We start from the raw sequence: 22,215 nt of genomic DNA, 5'->3' as shown, positions 1-22,215 counted from the left end.
AGGTTTGAGAGCAGAGAGATGTTTTTCTTATTTGAAGCAAGTAGTGGAGTTCTCAAGTAAATAAAGGAGGTCACAAGATATTATATCGTACACACGGCGTCCGACCGTCCAAGAAGCCATCCCGAGGACGTATTTGACGCAGCTGAAAATCATTCATCCCGCAACAGCCACCGTCTCTAATCCATCATCTCCGTGCGTCTAATCCAGTCGTTTTAGCCAGCGGCATATCTGGAAATAGCACGGAGCTTAGGACCAAAATACCAGAACGCAAACGGTGATCCCCAACCAATGACTGCGGTGATGAAAGCTAGCACACTGGTTCCCCACCCATACCCCAGAGCATTGTACATGTAAGGAGCAAAGAGCGGAAATCCAAAGCCACACAAACTGCGAAGAACAGCAGAAGCGGCCATGGCACTCGCAGCGTAGGTTTGGTAGCTGTCGACAATGTAAGTCTGCATGCCCTGCAGGCAGGAAATGGTGCCCAGGGAGAATATCCCCGCGCCAATGTTGGGCATGATCCAGTGCGTGTTACCAATGCTCCAGCCGTACCAGAAGAGCCCGATGGTGCTGATAACGGAGCCAACCAACAGCGATGGCATGCGGAACTCGGGCTTACCGACGTCGTTGTTCCGTGCTTTGAGGATTTTGTAGATGCGGTCGACAAGCTTGAGGTTGACAAAGAGACCAATAATGGATCCGATGGCAATGGAGAGATAGTTGAGGCCGCCAATTCCCGGGCTCTCATGGTAGACCCCTGTCCAAATCATGGGGAAAGTCGCAAACATCAGATACGCGATTCCGAAGAGATAGGCCATGTAGATAGCCATGCAGAAGACGATCGGCTGTGTCGTGAACATCAGTACCGGTCGCTCGAAGGCATGAAGTAGTTTGTAGCCAAGTGTTTCATCGGGATCCTCGGTATGGAGATTTGTGTTCTCCGTTTCCATTGCCAGACGGTTGCATCGCCTCCGTAGGAGCGTGCCCGGGTGGCACTCTCGCAGCCAGAGGAGTCCAACGCCCTGCACCGCGAGAGCAGCGGCAGAGGTAGACCAGAATACCCAGCGCCATGTAGAATGCTCGGCAATAAAGCCACCAGCGATGGGCCCGATAACAGGACCAAGAAGCGGCCCCAGAGTGTAGACACCCATGGCCTTGCCGCGTTCTTCGGCCGTCCACATGTCGCTGAAAGTCAGGTCAGCCACCACCAGTTTATTGTGTCATTCCACGCTCTTCATACCTGATAGCTCCTCCCCCAATGGCTAGCGGAGCACTGCCACCTATACCAGCGAGGAAACGAAAAGCAAAAAGCTGAGCTTTCGTCGTGGCGAAACCACATCCCAAGTTCCAGGCCAGATACCAAATGTTACTGACCTGAAGCAAACGTACACGAGCGTAGAGCTCCGACGCAGGACCGAAGAAGATAGGACCGATGGAGTAGGCGAGAATGAAGATACTCAAGGACAGATACGTCTCGATTTCAGTGTGCATGCCCAGAGACTCTGCGAGATTGGCCATTGCGGGAGCAACCATCGACGACGAGATGGGTGAGATGAAAACAAAGAGAGAGACTGCCCAGGTGTTCTTCCATCGCAGGCTATTAGGCCAGTTCTTGGGATTCTCCGGGTCATTTGACCCTTCCCAAGTGACAAGGTTTGAATCTCTGTCCAGTTCGGTGTCGGGGCGTGGCTCTGTTAAGGTGGTCGCTGAAGGGCTGGCTTCGAGGTCGATCCCTGTCTTCTCATGAAAGAACGGGGGCCTCTTGGGCACGGTCGAGTGTTTATCACTCATCTTTGCGTAGAGGACCATGCAAAGAGTTGAGTTGCGTGGTCTCTTGGGTTGTGTTGCTGGTGGAAGAGGATGGGAAACCAGGTTTAAGTACAGCTGGTAGACGAAGAAGAAATGTGACGCGGATGTTACACTTACTTCCGTCCTGAAACTCTATCCTCAACCACTTCTTTGTTTATTTTATGCACATAGGTAGTGTTATATTGCATAACATCCATGATATAGCATCCGATGCTGGAGTGTCACTTCTAATAAAGCGATAAGTTCGTATGTACATGACGAAGTTTCACCGGTAAGTTTGAGTTCCGACTATGTGGTTGCGGCATGTATACTGGATTTATCGTTTGATTAATGATCCAGTTGAGACTAATTGAAAGGTATTTCGCCTTGGCAGACTCCCCAGTACCAGACCTATTTAATAGTCAATGAGTAGTGTTGGCCAAACATTTATACCTGCCGAAATAAACTCATGCATAAATCGTGATAAAGTATACATAAGTAATGCAGTGGAGCTTATGTCAATTTCTAGCCCGACTATGTTAGCATGTGCCTCCGCATGACCGATTACACTATACCGAATCCGGGAAGTCGAGGAGATGCAGGAACCGCCGACTTGCCGATATCTGGACCTGCGATACAAACTCTTCTTGTCCGACTTTTTATGGCCAAGGGAGCATTTTCTTTGAAATTTTCAAGTGACCCCCAAAGCACCTTACTATACCTGCGTTTACACTAGGCCGTTTCGCCGACTGATCTCAAAATTGCGTCTTTTGTGCGTGCTGGCTGGTGGATGAAAAGTGTCCTGAATACGTGGGCATACCTGCAATACGAATATGACTCCGACGGTCAAGCGTTCACATCAAGGATGCGCTCGATGTAAGCGACGCCGGCAAAAATGCGATGAGCGAAAACCGACTTGTGGGCGTTGTTCCAGCGCCGAAGTAGCCTGCGAATATAAAATTACATTAAAGTGGAATGGCCGCGTTCCCAGGGAAGAGAAACCGTCATACCACGAGGAAAGTCTTGTTTGGAGGCTGGACTCTCACGACAGCAATAACAAGCTTTCTAAGTCCGAGCCTGTGTCTCACTGGACACGAGGGTTTAATTTCTTTTCTTTGGCAAGATCAGCACTTCACTTGCAGCAGCCTTCCTCAGTTTTAACCTCAACTAGCAGACTGCTTCTCCACCACTTTATTACCGAAACTTCAAAGATATCAAGCTCCCCCCATATTCGTGATCAAATATGTCAGGCCATACTGCCTATGTCACATCAATCCGAATCACTACTTTACGCTACGATGGCGTTATCGGCTCTTCATCGATGTACCATGTTAAATGAGCCTCCTACTCGATTTATACCCGAAAGTCTGGTTGCAGATTTAATTATTTGCAGTATGCGCTGCCTTCGTCGAGACCTGGAAACCCCCGGGTACCCAGTCCAGCCTCTACTCCACACCATTCGAACATTGTGCCACTGTGAGATTTTTTCTGGCCAGGCCAATTCCTTCTGGCGTGTTCATGTGAATGGGGCGGGAGCTATGTTTACCGAAATAGTTTCGAGAAGCGACTTGGATGAGTCCGAGAATAGCTTCTGGCTCTGGTCCCGATGGTTCCGGTCAATACGAGCACTGTCGGCTGTCACGGATATTGGGAACTTGTCGGGAACAGCCTCAAGGGATTTGACAACGCAAGATGTCGATCGAAGCTACTTCTTCGATACGTACACTGGGTACTCTTCGGACCTCAACATTGTACTCATGGAGATCGGCTCCTTGTTGCATTTAAAGGGACTGAGCGATGTTAGAATCGCATCCGTGGAAACTAGGAATACCATTGAGCAAAAGGCAGAAGAGCTCAAACGATCCATTTTATACATGATTCGCCGCGATACGGAGCTTGGACTCAAATTTCCTGACCAAGCTTTAATCACGCCTGAAACAACCTTTCAATTCCAGGCTTGCAATACTGCGTACCAATACTCAGGTCTAATATATCTTTATAGGAGGGTTCAGGGGCTACCTACATCCAGCAATGAGGTTCAAGGCTGCGTTAGAGAAATCCTGAATGCTGTGTCCTCGATCCTTCCAGTCACCACCCTTTCTCCTTGGATCCTTCTCACCACTCCTATCTACACTGCTGGGTATGCAATCTCTCAATAATACTCTCATATGATGTTAATAATATGTTATATCTAGTTGCGAAGCCATGGCCCAAGATAGGAATCTTGTGAAAGAAATCCTTCAAGACTTATATCATGCTCTCCATATCCGCAACATCATGAGGGCATTGGGGTTACTTGAAAAGCGATGGGAGGCTTTAGACTGCTCTGAAAGTCTCAGTCTCGACCCTTTGGAAAGGCCTAAGGGTAACATTTCAGATGCAGCTGATAATTCAGATTGGCTAGATTTCATTCCATACTGAGGTTATATCCAGTTATGGCGCCATTTGTGGCAATAATGTTTCCTAGTGAAGGACAACACTGCCATTTCTTTCCTTTCACAACGAACAGCACAAGGAAATTGATTCAAGTTCAAAGAAAGTCATGGGCTCTTAGGTGCGTACGCATGGCCTCAAACTCGCAATATTTTCATATGCCAATCTAAAAATGCGAAAGGAATTCTTCCATTCCTCCAGCAAAACAAGTATTCTCGGATGAAGTTATGCCCCACTCCAGGAGAAGCGGGGAATTGATAAGGACCAGGGAAGTGGTTCCGGCTGCCACGTGTGGCACAGGTGGGGGTTCGGAACGACTATCCGATTTTACCACAGTCATTTACCGCATTCCAACCACACACTGGAATGTCAAATATTTCACTATCACCAGTTCCGGAGGATGTTTGGCATGTCAGTCCGGCGGGAATGTAACAGTTGATAGCAATATTGCACAACATGATGAGTCGCCGTTCCGAGACTCGCCGCGTCCACTCCCTTGGAGGCTGCAAGACCTGCAGAGGCCGTCACGTTAGATGTGACAGGAACCGTCCTGTTTGTCGCCAATGCACCGCTAGAAGTCTCACATGTGAAGGGTACCCCGAGGAAATTCGATGGATGCCAGCTGAGGGCGATCAAAGTAGAGGCAAGAGGAGAAAGGGAAAATGCGATTCAGGTGGAAGCGTTGGAGTCAGACATTATATGTACACTGGTAATTGGGAACCCTGTACTGCAATTTTCCCAGAAGAATTAGGTGCTAATTCGAAGAGAAGAACATGCTCGGCGGTCTATGAGCAATGCAATCAATAAAGACCTTCTCCGCGGCTCGGTCGATGTGACCCTGCAGGAGATCGATGCATATTCATGCGATCCCAATTTTGCATCGAAAGACCACCTTATAGTTGGTCCGTTTGCCGTCCTTAACTTTGAAAAACCCGCTTGTCTATTAGAAATCGAGGATATCGGTCCCAGGACACAGGACTCGAATACCTCTGCGTATTTGACCCCTCCAAATGATTGCTTACCCACAACCGTCGCGCCTGACATATCGTCCTATGCGGACGGCCTGCTACAGTGGTCAGACCTTTTCAGCTTCAATGATGACCTCTATGGTCTCGCGTCGGATCTCTTGATGGATTGTGAGGTCGGAATTGACTCGACACCATGTCCGCAGATACAGTCCCCAAAAGACGCCCTCTGTGACGGCCCAGATCTGTTTCAAAACATCACATTAAACGAACCGCAAATGAAACTACAATTGCCGCCCGTGGACCTTTCAAAAGAGGCCGGGTTCTTGATAAGACATTTCCGGAAAGTTATCGTTCCACAATTGACTGTCATTCCACCTAGCAAGTCGCCCTGGGACACTTTGAATATTCCTGCTGCCCTGGAAACCTTGGGACAGCTGACAGCCCTTGGTTCTGAAAGTATTAGCCACGCTCGACTGGCGAATTTCTATAGCCTTCAGGCCTGCGCTGCAACACACCTGGCAACGACGCCTTTAACAAGCATAGCTGAACCCAACTCGAAAGACTACTGGAAAAGGGTGTCTGAGCAGGCATATGCCGAGGCAAAGCATAACATGAAACTATCGCTGGAAAATGAGTCTGAGGGTCCAAAAAAGGCGAAATTCAAGGACCAGATGATGGCATTGTACGGGATCGCGGAATGTGCGGTAAGAAATACGCTCTATGTGTCTAGCCCGACAGATATGAATGAGACTAACGCGCGCAGATATTCTCTTGTCAACAACGCGATGTTAGATGTTATTTAATGGATGCTGAGCGACTATTACGCTCCCGAGGCTTTTCCAAAAAGAAGGTGTCGAGAAAGGTCCGCCTTCTGTTCAACATTAATACTTGGCTTCGCATTGTCGGAGAGAGCACATACGTCCTGCACGATCATTCCTCTATTGAGTCCTTTGTCGGGTCAATCAATTTTCATTGCCGTCCGCGGGAATCTATCGCGAGGGAACACTTGACCGTGTCTGCTCCGGATCAAGGAATTCGATTAGACGACTTCTTGTTATTCGAAAACATTGAAAACAACCTTAACATCGATGAGCCGAAAGACCGCCGACTGGATTTGCGCGATATCCATCTACAAGACTCCCGAAAGTCATCGGAGAGCTTGAGCTACCAGGTGTACGGAATGTCCGAGACCTGGCTCAGTTTAGTATCTCAAACCACGCGATTGGCCAATGTCATGGACGCACTGAGAGCCGCGCAAGACGCCGAGTTGCCAGTGGCTCAGCATGTCATAAGAGCCGTGCAGCGACGGGAAATGCGTCTTGAAAATGTGATACAGTTCTTTGTAGGGCGCTCTTCCGATACTGACCACACTCTGGGACGGTCTGCACCTTATGCGCATGTGCTTCAGGCCCTCGATTCCGCCTTGGTGATTCTGTTCTACAGACGGGTGCGACGCGTTCATGCGGCTATTTTGGAAACCCATATTAGTAAAGTGACTCACGCGCTGGATGCGTTCTACTCGACCCTAGACGAAGAAATTATTCCTGGCCCTGGAACATTGTGGCCACTATTCATCGCCGGATGCGAAGCGACAACAAAGGTTCAGCGCGAGGCTGTCTGGGATCTGGTACAACGGGGAGAAGCCAAAAGTGGACTTGCGCCTTATAAGCTGCTCAAAGAGATTATTTCCGAGGTCTGGACCAAACAGGATGACCGAAGGACTCTTAATTGCAGCCAGCCTCTTCCGACGTGGATGGATGTTTTGAGATTGAAGCAGAGCTGGCCTGTCTTTGCCTGAAGTTCGAGTTTGAGCAGACATTTCCAGAGTGTACTACTCAATTTGATAATTGGAACGAGCAAAATACCCACTAAAATTGTAGATATAAATGAATATTATGCCTTAAAGACTTTCCTGCCCACTCAAGCTCACTTTATATGTGATTTCACCCCACGGAACAAGTTGTACGCCTACAAGTCTGGTAGTTCGTGCTTTGAGATTGCTTTAGACACGACTCAAGGAGTATATCCTTCTGTCAGCCGATCTTTACGATACTGGTGTATGCTATCAAGCGTATTTTCTTCCGCTGATTGGCTTTTAGCACAATTACTGGGGTCCACTCAAATGCGGAGATAACGGCGAGATGCTTGCAGGTTAAACAACGGCAAGTCGTTCCGTACTGTACAGCAGACACGTTGGTGGATGCTTATCTCTAGCTGAGTAGACTTTCCTGCCTTAAATAAGTTCTCAGAAGCGTCTTGTGCTGAATCTGCAGTTTCAGCTTCTCTTGACCATGGAAGTCGGTATCATCGGCTCGGGAATCATTGGCCTCTTATCCGCTTTGACTCTCACCGATGCTGGCTACAAAGTGACCATTGTTGCGCGCGACCTGCCAGGAGATGAAAGCCAAGACTGGGCAAGCCCTTGGTAAATAATGTCATTTGTTGTTTTATTTCCAGTCTATCATCTAACCGATTTTATATTCACAATCCAGGGCCGGAGCATCGATTTGCCCTCATCCAGACGTCGGCGGCAATTCTCTCCAAACGGAGAATTTCAAATTCTTCTGGGCATTGGCGCACAGAGACCCCACGAGCGGTGTTCAAGTATGTCATTTCAAACACCCCCAAAAGCATCTGGAAAGGTTTGTTCTAACCCCCATTACCTACTACAAGGTACTTAAAGTGACGGAATACTACGACGACCGAGATGATGACTCAACGATCTGGTACAAGACCATTGTGCCGCACTATCGCCGAATTTCCACAGACCAACTACCAGAAGGAGCCAAAATAGGTTTCACATACACTTCTATGACCATCAATCCAACTTTTCTCCTGCCATGGCTCAAGCAAAAGCTGGAAGCCCGTGGTGTGAAATTCATCCGCAAGACACTAGCCTCTATCGAAGAGGCCAGAGCAATCACCGGGTCTAAGATTGTCGTGCACGCGTCGGGCCTCGGCGCGTTTACTCTCGCCGGTGACAAGGACGTGGAGGCGATTCGTGGGCAGACGATGTTTACGGAGACGGACTATGCAGAGTCAAAGATGCATCAAGGCTCTCATTATACTTACGTGATTCCGCGGATGTTCACGAAGGGTGCGATCATTGGAGGCGTGAGCCAGCCTGGCAATTTGGACCGCAGTGTGGATGAGACTCTCCGTCCGGATATTCTCAGACGAGTGAAGAAGCTTACTAACGGGGAGCTTGATCCGCTGACCCTGGAAAACAATGTACAGAAGGACATTGTGGCTTTCCGGCCGGGAAGAAAGGGAGGATATCGTCTGGAAGTTGAGGGAGATACGGTGCATGCGTATGGATTTGCAGGTCTAGGTTATATCTTTAGCTATGGGGTGGCCACGAAAGTTAGGGAGTTGGTTGATTCGATAGGAAAGAGGGATGCAGGTCAAAGAAGCCGTCTCTGAGGTTTCTTGTTTATCTCCTACTCTGCACTGTGCTTAGATGGTAATATGATAAGAGATAAAAGGGAAGACACAGATGTTTTCAGAGTAGTATTTGTGCTTTGGCTGATCCAATTGAATAATCGGAGATTTCTCTATTACTAAAGTAACAAGGTTGAATACATAAGTCAACAGGCGCGTAAAATGACCCGAGAGAAGTGCACACGGGACCCGTGGAAGCTAAATCCAGAGCCATTTGGCATCTGCATATCTTTCTATGAGCTGATGTTTGATCGATAAGACTCCTGGTATTACTAGGCAGGCTAGCAGACTCAATGTTGAACGCCTGCAGCAATCCCCTCTGATGTTCACGGAAGCACTTGCGCGTCGAGCAATCCGCATATCATACACAATCTGGGAATGCAAGGTATCAAATAGCTCTAATTCTGATCGACTGGACGGAACTACTTGCTCAAACCCAAGCCTTAGAGCCCACATAGGGAACCTTAAAAAGTACATGATGAGGTCTAGCGGGGACTTACCAAATGCCGAGTTGAGAGATTCGCTGTGCTAGACTGATTGAGCCCCCTCAATCAATGATGCCTTCCTGTATTCGGAAAGCATTTCCTTCCTATCAGTATCCCCGCACCCCGGACTCTACGTAGCGGAGACATTCATACGCAATAGACGGGGCTAGTTTAAGGCTATGTGGTAAACACAGCCCGGCAAAACTATCATATTTCAGTTGGCTACCCCTCTGAGGTAATTCTCACATTTCCCACGTCTTGTTGCTGATTTCTAGCCCACCATGAAGAAAGATATGGCTCCTAATCGTGATCTTGAAAACATCACACCCACACAGTCACAGGTTGGCGAAGTCATCGAAAGAAAGGTAATCGAGGAAGATGCTGTGTTTGGAGAAATACAAGAAGGTGATGTCAACTACCGTGATGTGAGTAATTCATGGTCCCTCAAATCAAACCAACTGACTGGATTAGGTGAGCTGGATGGGAACAACCGCCTTGATGATGAAAACCCAAATCGGCTTGGGTGTTTTGTCAATGCCGAAGGTATTTGACACCTTAGGGATAATACCGGGAATTATAATGCTGCTAGTGATTGCTGGAATGACAAGCTGGTCAAACTGGATGGTGGGAGTCTTCAAACTGCGTCATCCCGAGGTTTACGGCATTGATGATGTTGGAAAAGTGCTGTTTGGGCGATGGGGATTTGAGCTGCTGGGTGCGGCGTATACGTTATGTGAGTAGAACTACCATATCCTTCTGGTTGAAGTTCTAACACGCTTTTAGACTGGATATTCGTCTCTGGCTCCGCGATGCTGAGTATCTCAATTGCGTTCAACGCTCTCTCTGACCATGCCATTTGTACCGCCATTTTTGTGGCGGTCGCTGCTATTATCGGGTTTACCTTCTCGAGTATACAGACCCTCGCCCGCATTAGCTGGCTTGCCTGGTTAGGAGCAGGAAGCATTATAATTGCTGGTAGGTCTGCTGCAACTTTAGCCTTGCTATCTAACTGAACAATTGTTAGTCTGTATTCTTACCATTGCTGTGGGAGTCCAAGGTCATCCTCCGCCAGTCTCAGGTGTCATTCCAGACTCTGATTACAAGTTATTCGGAAGCCCAAGTTTTGTCGATGCCATGACAGCCATCTCCACTCTCTGTTTAACCTATGCCGGGACGCCGGCCTTCTTTAATATCGTTTCCGAGATGCGTGATCCGCGTCTCTATTCTCGGGCGCTGGCAATCTGCCAGATCACTGTCACCACTATCTATATTGTGGCAGGAACAGTAATTTACTATTACTGTGGTTCCCATGTTAGCTCGCCAGCGCTTGGTTCAGCAGGACCATTAATAAAGAAAATCACATACGGCCTTGCCCTACCGGGGCTTAGCATTTCTACAGTTATAATGCTTCATGTGAGTAGCTTTGCTCCCTTCTTCCTTGGTAATTTTCTGATTTGAAACCCGTTCCTCAGAGCTGACCTGAAGAAAAGTTACCTGCTAAACATATTTTCATGCGCATTCTTCGAGGATCGAGACACCTCACAGGACAAACCCCAACACACTGGATCACCTGGCTGGGATCTACATTTACTGTGTCTTCAATTGTGTATATAATCGCAAGCAGTATTCCAGTTTTCAGCGGTCTTGTCTCGCTTGTCGGAGCGCTACTAGCGACCTCTCTATGCTTCCAGCCCATGGGTTGTATGTGGCTCTATGACAATTGGGCACTCGGGCAACGGGAGAAGTCCCTGGGATGGTGCTTGAAGGTAGCTTGGTGTGTGTTTGTCATTCTAACTGGGACCTTCTTGACTATCGGGGGCACGTATGGTTCTATTGTGAGTATCAATCATTCCTACAAGCAGTCAGGGGGCTCTGCCGCCTGGTCTTGTGCCAATAATGATATGTGAAGTGGATGGCCGCACCAATAAATCGACTAGCAGTATATCTAGGTCTAGATATGTGTGAAATATTATAGTTAACCTGCTCCCGAGCCTTTAGGCGCAGTAGAAGCACATACGAAATTTAAAAGCCTTCTAGCAAATTGAATTATTCAAATGACATCATAAACTACGCGAGAATGTAAATAAATAACTTCCTGGTGTGGTTCATCACTCACTCTTTAGGATAGCTTTTGAAAGTCTTTGACAAAGTCAGTCACTATCTGCAACACCCTTTCAATATCCCGTCGTGTGCAATTTATATAAGTCACAGCACGCACTCCGGCAGAGCCAAAATCTCCAAAAAGAACCCCTCGGCTTTTCATTCCCGCGACGAACTCCGTGGAAGAGATTCCGGTACCGCTGACGTCCATGAATATGATATTAGTTTGAACGTGGCTCAAGGGGATTGATATTCCATCAATCTTCGCCAGACCTGTCGCAAGAAGTTGCGCATTTTCATGATCCTCGGCTAGCCGATCCACATGATGGTCCAGAGCATAAATACCAGCCGCAGCAAGAAATCCAGCTTGTCGCATCGCACCCCCTAATCGTTGCTTTACCCGCCAGGCTCTTTGGACAAAATCAAACGAACCGGCAAGGACCGCACCTACAGGAGCGCCGAGCCCCTTTGATAGGTCAATCCACACCGAGTCGAAGAGCCTAGCATACTCTTTCGCATCGATTCCCGTCGCGACCTGTGCATTGAGCAATCGCGCCCCGTCCATATGCAAACTGAGACCGGCGTTTCGAGCTTCCTCAACAACGCCACGGATTGTATCTGACGGCCATATTGTCCCGCCGCCTAGATTTGAAGTCTGCTCGATCACAACCAGTCGACTTGTCGGGGTATATCGGGACTCAGGGCGAATTGCCCGCCGCAGGGCCATCCGGTCAAATACCCCGTGCTCACCATCAATCGGATACGTTGTTACACCCGAGGTAGCTGCTGGACCGCCGCCTTCAGCGTTCAGGATGTGCGCAGTGCGGTCGCAAACTACTTCATCCCCTGGTCGACAGTGGACAGCAATGGCGACCTGATTGCACATGGTTCCAGATGGCATAAATACGGCGGCGTCCTGCCCTAGAAGTGTGGCAACTTTGTCGCAGAGCTTCAGGATCGTCGGGTCTTCGTCTGCTTGTTCGTCTCCGACCACTGCCTCCATCATTGCTTGTCGCATTTTAGGGGTCGGGAGTGATTTTGTGTCACTGAAGAGATCAATGATGGTTTCATGTCTAGTCATGTTCGTAGTTTCCATGGCCGACAAGGATAGTTTTGAGTAGCCTCAAAGATGCATCGGTTAGTCTGTTCTTGACTTAGAGAAAAGTATCCGGAGAGGTTGCACTTCGCTTTTTATATCTTGCTGCACTAGAATGTTTGCCCTGTGCTTTGTGTAACTGTGATTGCAATCTAGACTAGGTATGCTGACCTGCTGACATGCGGGCACATAAACATGAATCTCCTTAAATCGGGGAAATGTTAAACAATTATCGTATCATGCCTCATTCTAAGATGCAAGTAATGAAATGAGCCTTAGAGCCATTTAATCAATCCGTAAGCGAGCGGAATCGCCACAGAAGCAAGCCAAACATTGCTATTAAATGGCTCTATTTAACATATTCATCAGAAAAACCAGGTCATTATCGTAACAGAAGCATCTGTAAAGTTTGACTGTTGTCTGTACCCTGAAAGAAGACGGACGACATTGTGTGCTGGGTGGAAAAATATATTTTCAGCCCATCCACTAAACTCCTATCAAAGAACCAAACTGCATGGTCCATTGTTGTTAAATCACTCTATCTTGAGTTAGAATGTAACGAAATAGTAACAAAAGAGTTTAATCTATTAACAAAGGAACATTGAATGCTTATTTACAATCCCGACTCCCGTTCTAAAACTGGGTGCCAACATGAATCCCACCATCCGCTAAGATATTAGTGCCCGTCACAAAACTAGCAAGCGGACTCGCGAGAAACACGGCCACATTGGCGATTTCCTGAGGCCCACCCAATCGCTTCAAGGGGATCTTCTGGCGCTGCTCCTCCACCCACTCAGGCATCAACTTGGAGTACTTCTCCCACGGACCGCCTTCACACAGGACCGGACCGGGCGAGATGGCGTTAACGCGAATACCTTTGGGGCCCAGGTAGTGCGAAAGTTCCTGCACATGCTGCAACTGAGCAGCCTTGCACGGGCCATAGGCAGCCGGAGGGCTGCGGTAGAACTCGCGACCCATGAAGGAACTTTGCACGATGACGGACGCCTGGGGCGATTTCTCGAGGTACGGCTCGGCGGCCTTGACTAACTCGACAAATCCCATCACATCGATCGCGAAGCTTTCTTGCCAATGGTGGGTTTCTCCTTCCATGTGCATGGGCGAGGCTAGAGGTTTAGGTAAGCTTGGTTGTTGCGGGTTGGGAATAGGAAGAAGTCGGTACCATTTGCAATGACGACGTCGATTCGGCCTACTCGGTCGGCGGAGGCCTTCACCCAGTCGACGATGGCTTCCTTTGAAGCGACATTCAGGGCGGTGCCGACCGCTCGGGCCGAATTGTCGGCAGGAAGCGTCTGGTGGAAGTCATCGTATTCGGTGTTGGTGACGGTGCGGGCGCAATAGGACACGTTGGCTCCCTCTTTCAGGAATTCATGAACCATGGACTGGCCCATGCCACGAGTTCCGCCTACGTAATGTGTTAATTGGGCACGAGGAAGTAATGAGGCTGTTTCTTACCAGTAATGAGGACATGAGCGCCCTTGAGTCCGGTTTCGAGAGGCATTGTGTGAGTGATGGGAGTGGATGAGAGTAGATGATGCTGTGATGGTAGCTGGTGCTGCTTGGGCGATTGTAGTTGAAGTCTGTAGCGAAGAGATATCAAGGGCAAGATATACACCTATATTTAAGATAATTATAGAATTGCTTGTGTCCGCATAAGCATTCGTCTGTTCCTGGAATGGAGGCTCTATGGAGGCTCTATGGAGGCTCTATGGAGTTGTTGCCAAGAAGCCTCATAGGGTTGCGCCCAAACGGGAAGTCCGAGGAACTCCGATACCGCTTTGGGCAATTCCCGATTGGGCGAGGCGGTTTAGCGCGTCTCTTCTGGGACGAAAATGTCGGACTACTCCTTTGTATCCTCGCACCTCTTCCTTCTTCTTCTTTTGAATTTGTAATGTAGTCATTTATATAGCCTGGGAGGACCCGGCAATTTTAAACATGCAGACAAGATTCTCATCCAAGAGCTTGAAGCAAGATCACTTCTGGAAGAAATATCCGGAACACTGCTTGAGATCATGGAGTGCCAAAAAGACCTTTCACAAGATCAGCTCTCTAGCTCATGCAGCACAACAAATGTTGAGCCTATTTCATGCAGTGTCAAGGAATTCCTAGGACTAAGGAATAACGGCGAACAACAACCGACTAGCGTGGTACTGAATCATGTATCAGTGGAAGGGAGCGGCACTGGGGTAAGTTGAACCCATAATTTCCATCTAAATGTCTAGCTGACATGGGCTTCGCGAACAGTCCCAGCCTGCCCCGACAGTGCTGTCTGCGGCCAAGTCTGCCTTTGGCATCCTGAGTCCCATCCAGAACAGACTTGGAAGCCAATCATCACGGCCCATTCTTCGGGACTTTTCTGTCGCTATGAACCCGGGAGAGATGGTGCTGGTGATTGGAAAGCCAGGAAGTGGCTGCACCACGTTCTTGAAAACACTAGCAGGGATGTGGGATGAGTACAAGGGTGTTCAAGGGGAACTCACTTTGGGTGGTCATCCTATGACGGAGACCATCTCCGACCGACCCCAGGATGTAGTCTTCTGCGGTAAGTCTCAAGCAGGACCACAAGAATACGTGCAGTACTGATTCAAAGGAACAGGCGAGTCCGATGACCATTTTCCCAATTTGACGGTAATGGAGACTTTGAGATTTGCCATCAGAGCTCGATGTGGCCCAGACGTGTCTGGAAAGCAGATTGACGAAATGGTCTTCCGCTTGGCGAAGCTTGTTGGCCTGAGCCATGTTATGAACACCAAGGTCGGAGATGCATACATCCGAGGTGTCAGTGGAGGCGAGAGACGTCGAGTGTCACTGGCAGAGGCACTGGCAACATGTGCACGGTGTGTACTTCCCAACTGTTAATATGAAACTCGACTGACAGACTATGTCCAGACTTATCTGCCTGGACAACCCCACGAACGGCCTTGATTCCTCGACGGCATTGGAATTTATGGAGATGATGCATGAATGGACTCTGCAGAGCCAATGCGTCACGGCAATGAGCGTGTATCAGGGTAGTGATGCTATTATCCCCTATTTTGACAAGGTCGTGGTGATCAACGCCGGTCGCCAGATCTTCTACGGCACAATCCCTGAGGCCAAAGAATACTTTGTCAGCCTCGGTTTCGAATACTCGCCTACGACGACCATGTCCGACTTCCTGAACTCGATGTCGGCGGACCCTGAGGCTCGGCGCGCAGTTGAAGGCCGAGAATACCAGGTGCCCAGGACGCCCGATGAGTTCCGGGGCGCATTCCGCTCCAGTCAATATGCCAACCAGCTGCAATCCCTTGTTCAGGTGACGAAGTCTCGCCCCGTTGTGTCGTGGCCTGCGAAGTCAAAGCCTTTTGCTCTCCCACTGCATCGACAAGTTTGGCAGTGTGCTACTCGCCAAGTTCGCATCATCATTAGCGATTACAGCTCATGGCTGGTCGGAGCAGCATGCATCACCGTTCAGAGCTTGGTACTTGGTACGCTATTCCGAGACCAGAAGCACTCAACCCAGTCCCTTTTTATATTCGGATCGGCACTGTTCTACTCGGTTCTTGTTCCTGCTTTGCAATCCATGAGCGAGTTTGGCAACACTTTTGCTCAGCGCCCGCTCATTCTGAAGCACAAGCGATACCGGCTATATCGGCCAATTGCCTACGCCTTCGGACTTGTTATTACCGATGTGGTCTGGAAGATTGCGGCCATTTGCTACAACATCCCGTTGTACTTCCTCACAGGCTTTCAACGTACCCCGGGAAATTTCTTCATTTGGTTCCTGATTGTGTATGTTGAGCATCTGGCCTTGTCCATGTTCTTCCGATCGGTCGCCGTTTTCTCGCCCAATATGAACCGAGCCGTGCTCCCCGTGGGTATCTTCTTCAACATGTACGTGCTATATACTGGACTTTACGTGCCGCCACCTCAGATGCAAGTCTGGCTAGGTTGGCTACGATACCTGAATGTGAGCTGATCCGTCACCCATCCCACTATGATTGAGGGCATTCTAACAACAATAGCCTCTACACTACGGCTTCGAGTCGGCCATGTTGAATGAATTTGGCAGCCTGAGCTATGAGTGCAGTCCAGCAGACATGGTACCTACAGGCCCTGGATACGATAGCATCAAGAACCAAGTTTGCGCCATTGTCGGCTCACAGCCAGGAGAGCGCCTTCTGTCGGGTACTAGCTACGTGCAGGCGCAATATGGCTTCGAGCAGTCGAACCTATGGAGGAACGTTGGTATCAATATAGCTTTCTTCATTGTGTTCGCTATATTATCCGGGTGAGTGAAACTCTTTGCATTTGCTTAGCGGGTACATATGTGTGTACATGGCTAACAGACATAGTATTGGGATGGAGAGACTCAAGCAGCCGGCTGGTCGCCTCGCCACTGTCTTCTACCGAGGTATGGAACCAGGGAGCCGGAACACATCCGACAAAGAGAGCGGAGAGGAGAAAGACGATGTTCCCCCAGAAATCGCGCCGCAGTCCAGCACTATCCAAGCGGCTCTCAGTCGGGCATATGAGCACCACGGAACTTTGACATGGAAGGAATTCAGCCTAGTTGTCAAAACCAAGGACGGCGAACGACGACTACTCGACAGTTTGGATGGATCGGCTCAGAGCGGCCACATGAAAGCACTTATGGGTGTGTCTGGGGCTGGAAAAACGACTCTTCTCAACGCCCTCGCCGGAAGATCGAAGGTTGGAGCCCTGACTGGAACATTGGAACTCAACGGACAACTCTTGCCAAAGTCTTTCAATGGACGCATGGGCTACGTGCAACAACAGGATATCCACCTTCCCACTCAGAGCGTCCGCGAAGCCTTGCAGATGACCGCGCAGCTGCGTCAATCACAACAAGTGTCGTTGGAGGAGAAATATGCCTATGTCGAGAAGGTGATTGAGTGGTTGGACATGACTTCCATCGCGGATGCCCTAATCGGTGTGCCTGGCGTTGGACTCAATCTGGAACAGCGCAAACGGGTCAGTATTGGCGTGGAAATGGCATCGAAACCCGAGATTCTCTTTTTGGATGAGCCGACTTCTGGCCTCGATGGCCAGTCAGCATACTCGATCGTTCGCCTGTTACGGAGACTGGCAGACTCGGGCCAAGCAATTGTGTGCACTATCCACCAGCCGGCGGCCGGCCTGATGAACTATTTCGACGAGCTGTATCTCCTGGGACGTGGTGGCCGGCTTGTGTACGATGGACCCCTTGGGAACGACTGTCGCCTTGCTGTCGACTATTTTGATAAGTTCGCCCGACCTTGCGCTCAGGACGAGAACCCGGCCGAGTACTTCTTGGATGTCATCGGAGCAGGCGCCCGCAAGGAGGTTGACCTGGACTGGATTGGCTTGTGGCAGCAGAGTGACCTCTACCAACAGAGACGGCAGAAGCAAGAAAAGCCCGCATCTCCTAGCACTCCCGAGTCAAGCTCCTCGATCTACGCAGCCCCCTTCCATGTGCAACTCCGAGTGGTCCTTCGGCGGACATGGCTGTACTACTGGCGAGAACCTGACTATGTCACCTCAAAACTCTGGCTGAACGTGGGCAACGCTCTGCTGAATGCCATGTCCTACCTCAATTCCCCAACCTCGCAACGTGGTGCATACAACCGTGTCTTCTCATCCTTCATGTCTCTGATCGTTGGACCTCCGTTGGGACTGCAGGTCCAGCCACGATTCGTCAGATTGCGAGAGATTTTCGTGCACCGAGAAAAGGAGAGCCTGACGTACCACTGGGTGACTTTTGTCATCTCGGCGATCCTGGTCGAGCTGCCGTACGCCTTTGTGACCTCGATGGTTTACTGGTTGCTGTGGTATTTCCCTGTTGGTTATTTCAACGAGCCCGCCCGCGCAGGATATAGCTTCCTCATGTACGAGCTATTCGCGATGTTTGCCACGAGCTTGGCTCAGCTGTGTGCATCTCTGATGCCGAATGTCGAGGCTGCTCTTGCTGCTAACGGGTTCTTCTTCATGTTTTGCAACACCTTTGCGGGTACGCTCTCGCCCAAGCCTGTCACTCCAGCGGGATGGAAGTGGTACTACAAGCTCTCTCCGCTGTTCTACATGGGCGAAGGCGTCACGTCGAACGCTCTGTATGATCTTCCCATTGACTGCCAGCCGTCTGAAGTGTCTATCTTCAATCCTGCGAACGGCACGAAGTGTGGAGAGTATGCGGCGGATTTCTTGAAGACAGCAACGGGCTACCTGCTGAACCCCGATAGCACAATCAGTTGTGAATACTGTCGGTATAAGGATGGACAGTCCTATGTAAGTATATTCCCTTTATCCAACACTCAAACATCAAAGCTGACCAAATAGTACGTCCAATACGGCTATGACTTTGCTCGCCGGTACTCCAACGTTGGGGTTTTCATCGGATTCATCGCCTTTAACTTCACCATGGTGTTGGTCATGACCTATCTCACGCGAGTAAGACGTTGACATGTTATTCCACGACTGGCTTTAAGCACTAAGGACATGGTGGATATTTGGCGCATCGGGAGTTACGGCTAAATGGGTTTAGAACGCTGCTTCATTGTTTCTGATTGGCTTCCATGCACTAGACTAACTATCTATATTAGTAATAATGAAGATTTCTTTTCTATAAATATCCCACTGACATCCCACTGCATTCTACGGATGGTTATCTGCTTAGAATCCCCACAATCCCCTCCCTACTGCATGCAAGGTTGTTCACCAAATCTTCTCTCCGACTGACCCTGATCGGCTTCGGTTATTTCAACCGATTGCTTGGCATCAGATAGAAGGATCCGTAATCACCTTCTTAGCCTCAGCGGTGGAGCATCTGACCCAATCCTAGTCCCAGCAGCCCCCAACGTGGTCTCTTCGCGGCTGATTGGACCGTCATTTCCCGTCCATCGAATCCCCTCTCGTTCCTTTTTTTGCTTCCACCACCTCGCCATGCGATGACCCTCATCCCCTGCCTTTGCTTTCCTGTTATCTGGCCCATCGAGAACTCGCCATGTTTACCACTTTTTCTGCCAACAGCACAGCCACCGATGACCCATCACAGAAACCCGCCTCGACAGCGTCGCGGATAAAACGGAACCAAGTCGCCAGGGCCTGCGATTGGTGCCGCCTAAATCGCATCAAATGCGACGACCAACAACCATGCCAGAACTGTCGCGATCGAGGGGCTAGCTGCAGCAAGGCCAAGTCGACTGATGTCCACTCACTGCCGGCTGCTAATAGGTGCATGCGATGGGACTTTTAGTTGTGGACTGCGTGCTGATTTTACCGCCTCTCCAGGGAGATTCAACGTTTGCGAGATCGCATCAAGGACATGCAGAAGGAGCACAAAAATGCTCTCGAAGACGCTCGTTCCCAGGTTCAGCGAGCTACCCAGTATCCTACTCCATCTTGCTCCACTTCGCCTCGCGGTGGCTCCCCGGCGCCAGATCGACGCCCAGGCTCCACTAGAGGAGGGTGGGAAGGTATCCAAAACCCCGACGCTCAGACAGGCAATGTCCTTTACTATGGTCCCCAGTCGGCTTCGTACTACGGTACCCGTATGACTCGTTATTTGGTCGAGTCCTTGAGCCAACACAATATGGAGACACAGTTACCCGCCTGTGTGTCGCGCGTTAGATGTCCGCCTAGACCCTTGCCTGAAAAGGCGCAGCTGAATGATAGATCTTGGGTGGATGGTGTGAGCACGAGGGGAGGATGGGATGGCGGATTTCTCGGGTCTGAAGAGACTGTGGAGGACCTGTCGCGCCCGCAGGAGGAACATTTCATTGCGCTTCTCTGGCAATCGTTTCACTGCGTTTTTCCTATTATATCGGAGAAGCAGTTTGCAGATTATTATGACTCACTGTGGACGTCTCCAGATCTTCCCCGCCAATCCTCCGCCCTTGTCGATAGCTTGCTGGCGGTATGCATGCAGTATGGCAGTGCTTTTCTCATCGGGTATGATGAAAGCCTGGGAAATGAAGACGGATCCCATGCTACGAGTGCTTCCATGGCCGGGTACGCATTCTACCGTCGAGCACAGCAACTTTCGATGAGAGAGCTGGAGATCCCGTCAGTTATGGCGCTGCAAAGCCATATCTACTGCATTATCTACCTGTACAACGTCTCACTGATGAACACGGCCCACACACTTCTTGGAATGGCCATTCGAGTTGCACAGACACTGCGACTTCACCTCAAACCTTTGAATGGCACGAGTCGTGAGCAGCAAGACCTCCATTGCCGGATCTGGTGGTCCCTCTATCAGTTAGACAGCATGCTTTCCATGACTCTAGGGCGTTCGCCTCTCCTGTATTCCGCCGATGCCTCATGCGACTGGCCCGGAGACAGTGAAGAGAATACCCGCCTGTCGGGGACATTACTGCTCTCTTCCACCGAGGAAGATATTAGCTGGCTTAGCTTCTACGCGCAAAGTGTCCGGCTAACCTCCATCGTCCGAGGAGTGCAGGATGCATTCAACGCTCGTTGCGCGAAAATACTCCAAACCAGCGAGTCCCAAGATATCTACGAGACGCCAAGCATGGTCGAAGAGCTGGCTCGATTCCTGGGTGGGGAGGTGCGTGCTGTATCTAAATGGGCCCAGGATGTACCCCCGTCGCTTCAAAACCGCAAAGGCCAAGGCGAGCCCTTCTCGACTGGGCGTGGCGCGCTGATAATCGACCCCTGCAGCCCGCTATGGCTCCAGCGCCAGCGAATCTTACTGGAACTCATGTATCACCATTTCCAACTGACCAACTTCCGGCCGTTCGTCCGCTTCCCCGTCAGACCTGCGTCTCTCACTCCGCTCGGGGACTCGCATACCATCACTTGCCTGAACCACGCGATGGCCGTCACAAACATCCTGCATCAAGTGCTCACCGAGACGGATCTGCTGCGCGGCTGGTCCCCTATTTTCCATTACCAGTGGGACGCTGCGCTCTGTATCCTAGGTTTCCTAATCGGGAACCCGCTATGTCCGCCGACCCCTGCCGCGCGAAAATGCTACCAGACAGCTGTCAACACGCTGGATATTATGGGAAATCAGTTCGCAGCAGCACGGGACTCGGCCCGAGTTGTGCAGGAGATTGGACATCGTGCTGAGATGCTCATCGAGAAATTCCGTACCGGGCTCACCCAGCGCCGATCGCAGAGCATTTCCCCGAATGCACCACCCCCGGATGCTGCCAATTCGATCCATTCCTGTCCGCCTGTCTCCTCGCCCGGAGTTACTGTCGATCAGTTGCAGGCTTTTCTCACTTCGCCGGGCTTTGATGTTTCTCAGTCTTTGGCATTGAATAATAGCAACCTACTTAACCAGTCTGATCCTGCGCTTTTGGATCCGGAAAGACTGATGGGCATGGACCCGGGATCCCTGTCCCTGCCGGATAACATGAATGCCGATATGGCTTCGTCGTGGATTAATGATAATGCTATGATCATGGACTTTCTGAAGGACGCCAGCTTGGCATGAGACCAGGTGGGGTCATGCTATATCCCGGGAAGATGATGAAAATCTCAGAATGATTGAAGGTCTGTCTGACCAGACACCGAGCTACAATGCAGTTAAAGTGAATCAGGTCATTCACTACATCCCAGAATTTATAGACCGAACAAGGCTGCTTCACGTCGCTTGCCAACAACAACAAGCTAGCCTCGCGGGGTAGGCGGCTAGATAGATGGAGGATTGCAAATTTCACATTACGCTCACTGATTGAGTGTGTGTAGCATTCAATTTCGTGGGACTTTGTGTGGCGAAGGAGTGGAACTATACGCCTGGGGCGCCGGAGAGCGTGGAGAACAGTATGAAGGGGGCTTTGGGGATTGTGGACGGGGCAACGAGGGAGAGGGTTGGGGGGAGGTTTGTTACTTATACTGGGGAGGAATTGCCTGGGTACTATTTTAGATTTCCTTAGAGGAA

General features: G+C 50.0%; 9 protein-coding genes across 9 annotated transcripts; 6 read left to right on the top strand and 3 right to left on the bottom strand.

The window, feature by feature from the left end:
• Positions 1-212: 212 nt before the first annotated feature.
• Positions 213-2,006, bottom strand: P170DRAFT_454440 (MFS transporter; the record flags this gene model as incomplete). The annotated part of the gene is made up of 3 exons (XM_024851436.1): positions 213-1,185; positions 1,241-1,714; positions 1,927-2,006. 3 exons carry the CDS (start codon positions 2,004-2,006, stop codon positions 213-215), a joined length of 1,527 nt encoding a protein of 508 aa, XP_024708659.1.
• Positions 2,007-2,437: 431 nt separating this feature from the next.
• Positions 2,438-4,288, top strand: P170DRAFT_380002 (Zn(II)2Cys6 transcription factor). The gene is made up of 2 exons (XM_024845513.1): positions 2,438-3,928; positions 3,984-4,288. Exons 1-2 carry the CDS (start codon positions 2,622-2,624, stop codon positions 4,207-4,209), a joined length of 1,533 nt encoding a protein of 510 aa, XP_024708658.1. The 5' UTR covers positions 2,438-2,621; the 3' UTR covers positions 4,210-4,288.
• A 221-nt stretch (positions 4,289-4,509) lies between these two features.
• P170DRAFT_404383 (Zn(II)2Cys6 transcription factor) lies at positions 4,510-6,987 on the top strand (the record flags this gene model as incomplete). The annotated part of the gene is made up of 3 exons (XM_024846524.1): positions 4,510-4,930; positions 4,989-5,893; positions 5,953-6,987. The coding sequence occupies exons 1-3, from the start codon at positions 4,678-4,680 to the stop codon at positions 6,985-6,987; spliced, it is 2,193 nt and encodes a 730-aa protein (XP_024708657.1). The 5' UTR covers positions 4,510-4,677.
• A 493-nt stretch (positions 6,988-7,480) lies between these two features.
• On the top strand, positions 7,481-8,612 carry P170DRAFT_352525 (FAD-dependent oxidoreductase; the record flags this gene model as incomplete). Its single annotated transcript, XM_024843926.1, has 3 exons — positions 7,481-7,614; positions 7,682-7,793; positions 7,863-8,612. 3 exons carry the CDS (start codon positions 7,481-7,483, stop codon positions 8,610-8,612), a joined length of 996 nt encoding a protein of 331 aa, XP_024708656.1.
• A 784-nt stretch (positions 8,613-9,396) lies between these two features.
• Positions 9,397-11,022, top strand: P170DRAFT_351403 (amino acid transporter; the record flags this gene model as incomplete). Its single annotated transcript, XM_024843866.1, has 5 exons — positions 9,397-9,540; positions 9,587-9,848; positions 9,899-10,090; positions 10,140-10,528; positions 10,606-11,022. 5 exons carry the CDS (start codon positions 9,397-9,399, stop codon positions 11,020-11,022), a joined length of 1,404 nt encoding a protein of 467 aa, XP_024708655.1.
• Positions 11,023-11,234: 212 nt separating this feature from the next.
• On the bottom strand, positions 11,235-12,296 carry P170DRAFT_349360 (threonine aldolase family protein; the record flags this gene model as incomplete). Its single annotated transcript, XM_024843731.1, has 1 exon — positions 11,235-12,296. One exon carries the CDS (start codon positions 12,294-12,296, stop codon positions 11,235-11,237), a length of 1,062 nt encoding a protein of 353 aa, XP_024708654.1.
• Positions 12,297-12,944: 648 nt separating this feature from the next.
• On the bottom strand, positions 12,945-13,830 carry P170DRAFT_349800 (SDR family NAD(P)-dependent oxidoreductase; the record flags this gene model as incomplete). Its single annotated transcript, XM_024843762.1, has 3 exons — positions 12,945-13,435; positions 13,492-13,734; positions 13,785-13,830. 3 exons carry the CDS (start codon positions 13,828-13,830, stop codon positions 12,945-12,947), a joined length of 780 nt encoding a protein of 259 aa, XP_024708653.1.
• A 174-nt stretch (positions 13,831-14,004) lies between these two features.
• P170DRAFT_454437 (ABC transporter) lies at positions 14,005-18,843 on the top strand (the record flags this gene model as incomplete). Its single annotated transcript, XM_024851435.1, has 8 exons — positions 14,005-14,222; positions 14,422-14,515; positions 14,574-14,871; positions 14,926-15,166; positions 15,219-16,278; positions 16,334-16,599; positions 16,664-18,593; positions 18,645-18,843. The coding sequence occupies 8 exons, from the start codon at positions 14,005-14,007 to the stop codon at positions 18,765-18,767; spliced, it is 4,230 nt and encodes a 1,409-aa protein (XP_024708652.1). The 3' UTR covers positions 18,768-18,843.
• A 155-nt stretch (positions 18,844-18,998) lies between these two features.
• P170DRAFT_434999 (Zn(II)2Cys6 transcription factor) lies at positions 18,999-22,126 on the top strand. The gene is made up of 2 exons (XM_024848848.1): positions 18,999-19,538; positions 19,596-22,126. Exons 1-2 carry the CDS (start codon positions 19,309-19,311, stop codon positions 21,766-21,768), a joined length of 2,403 nt encoding a protein of 800 aa, XP_024708651.1. The 5' UTR covers positions 18,999-19,308; the 3' UTR covers positions 21,769-22,126.
• The last annotated feature ends 89 nt before the right edge of the window (positions 22,127-22,215 follow it).

This window comes from Aspergillus steynii (genome assembly GCF_002849105.1).
Source record: "Aspergillus steynii IBT 23096 chromosome Unknown P170scaffold_2, whole genome shotgun sequence".
In the NCBI taxonomy this organism is placed as follows: Eukaryota; Fungi; Ascomycota; class Eurotiomycetes; order Eurotiales; family Aspergillaceae; genus Aspergillus; species Aspergillus steynii.
This window is presented reverse-complemented; position numbering and strand designations above follow the sequence as displayed.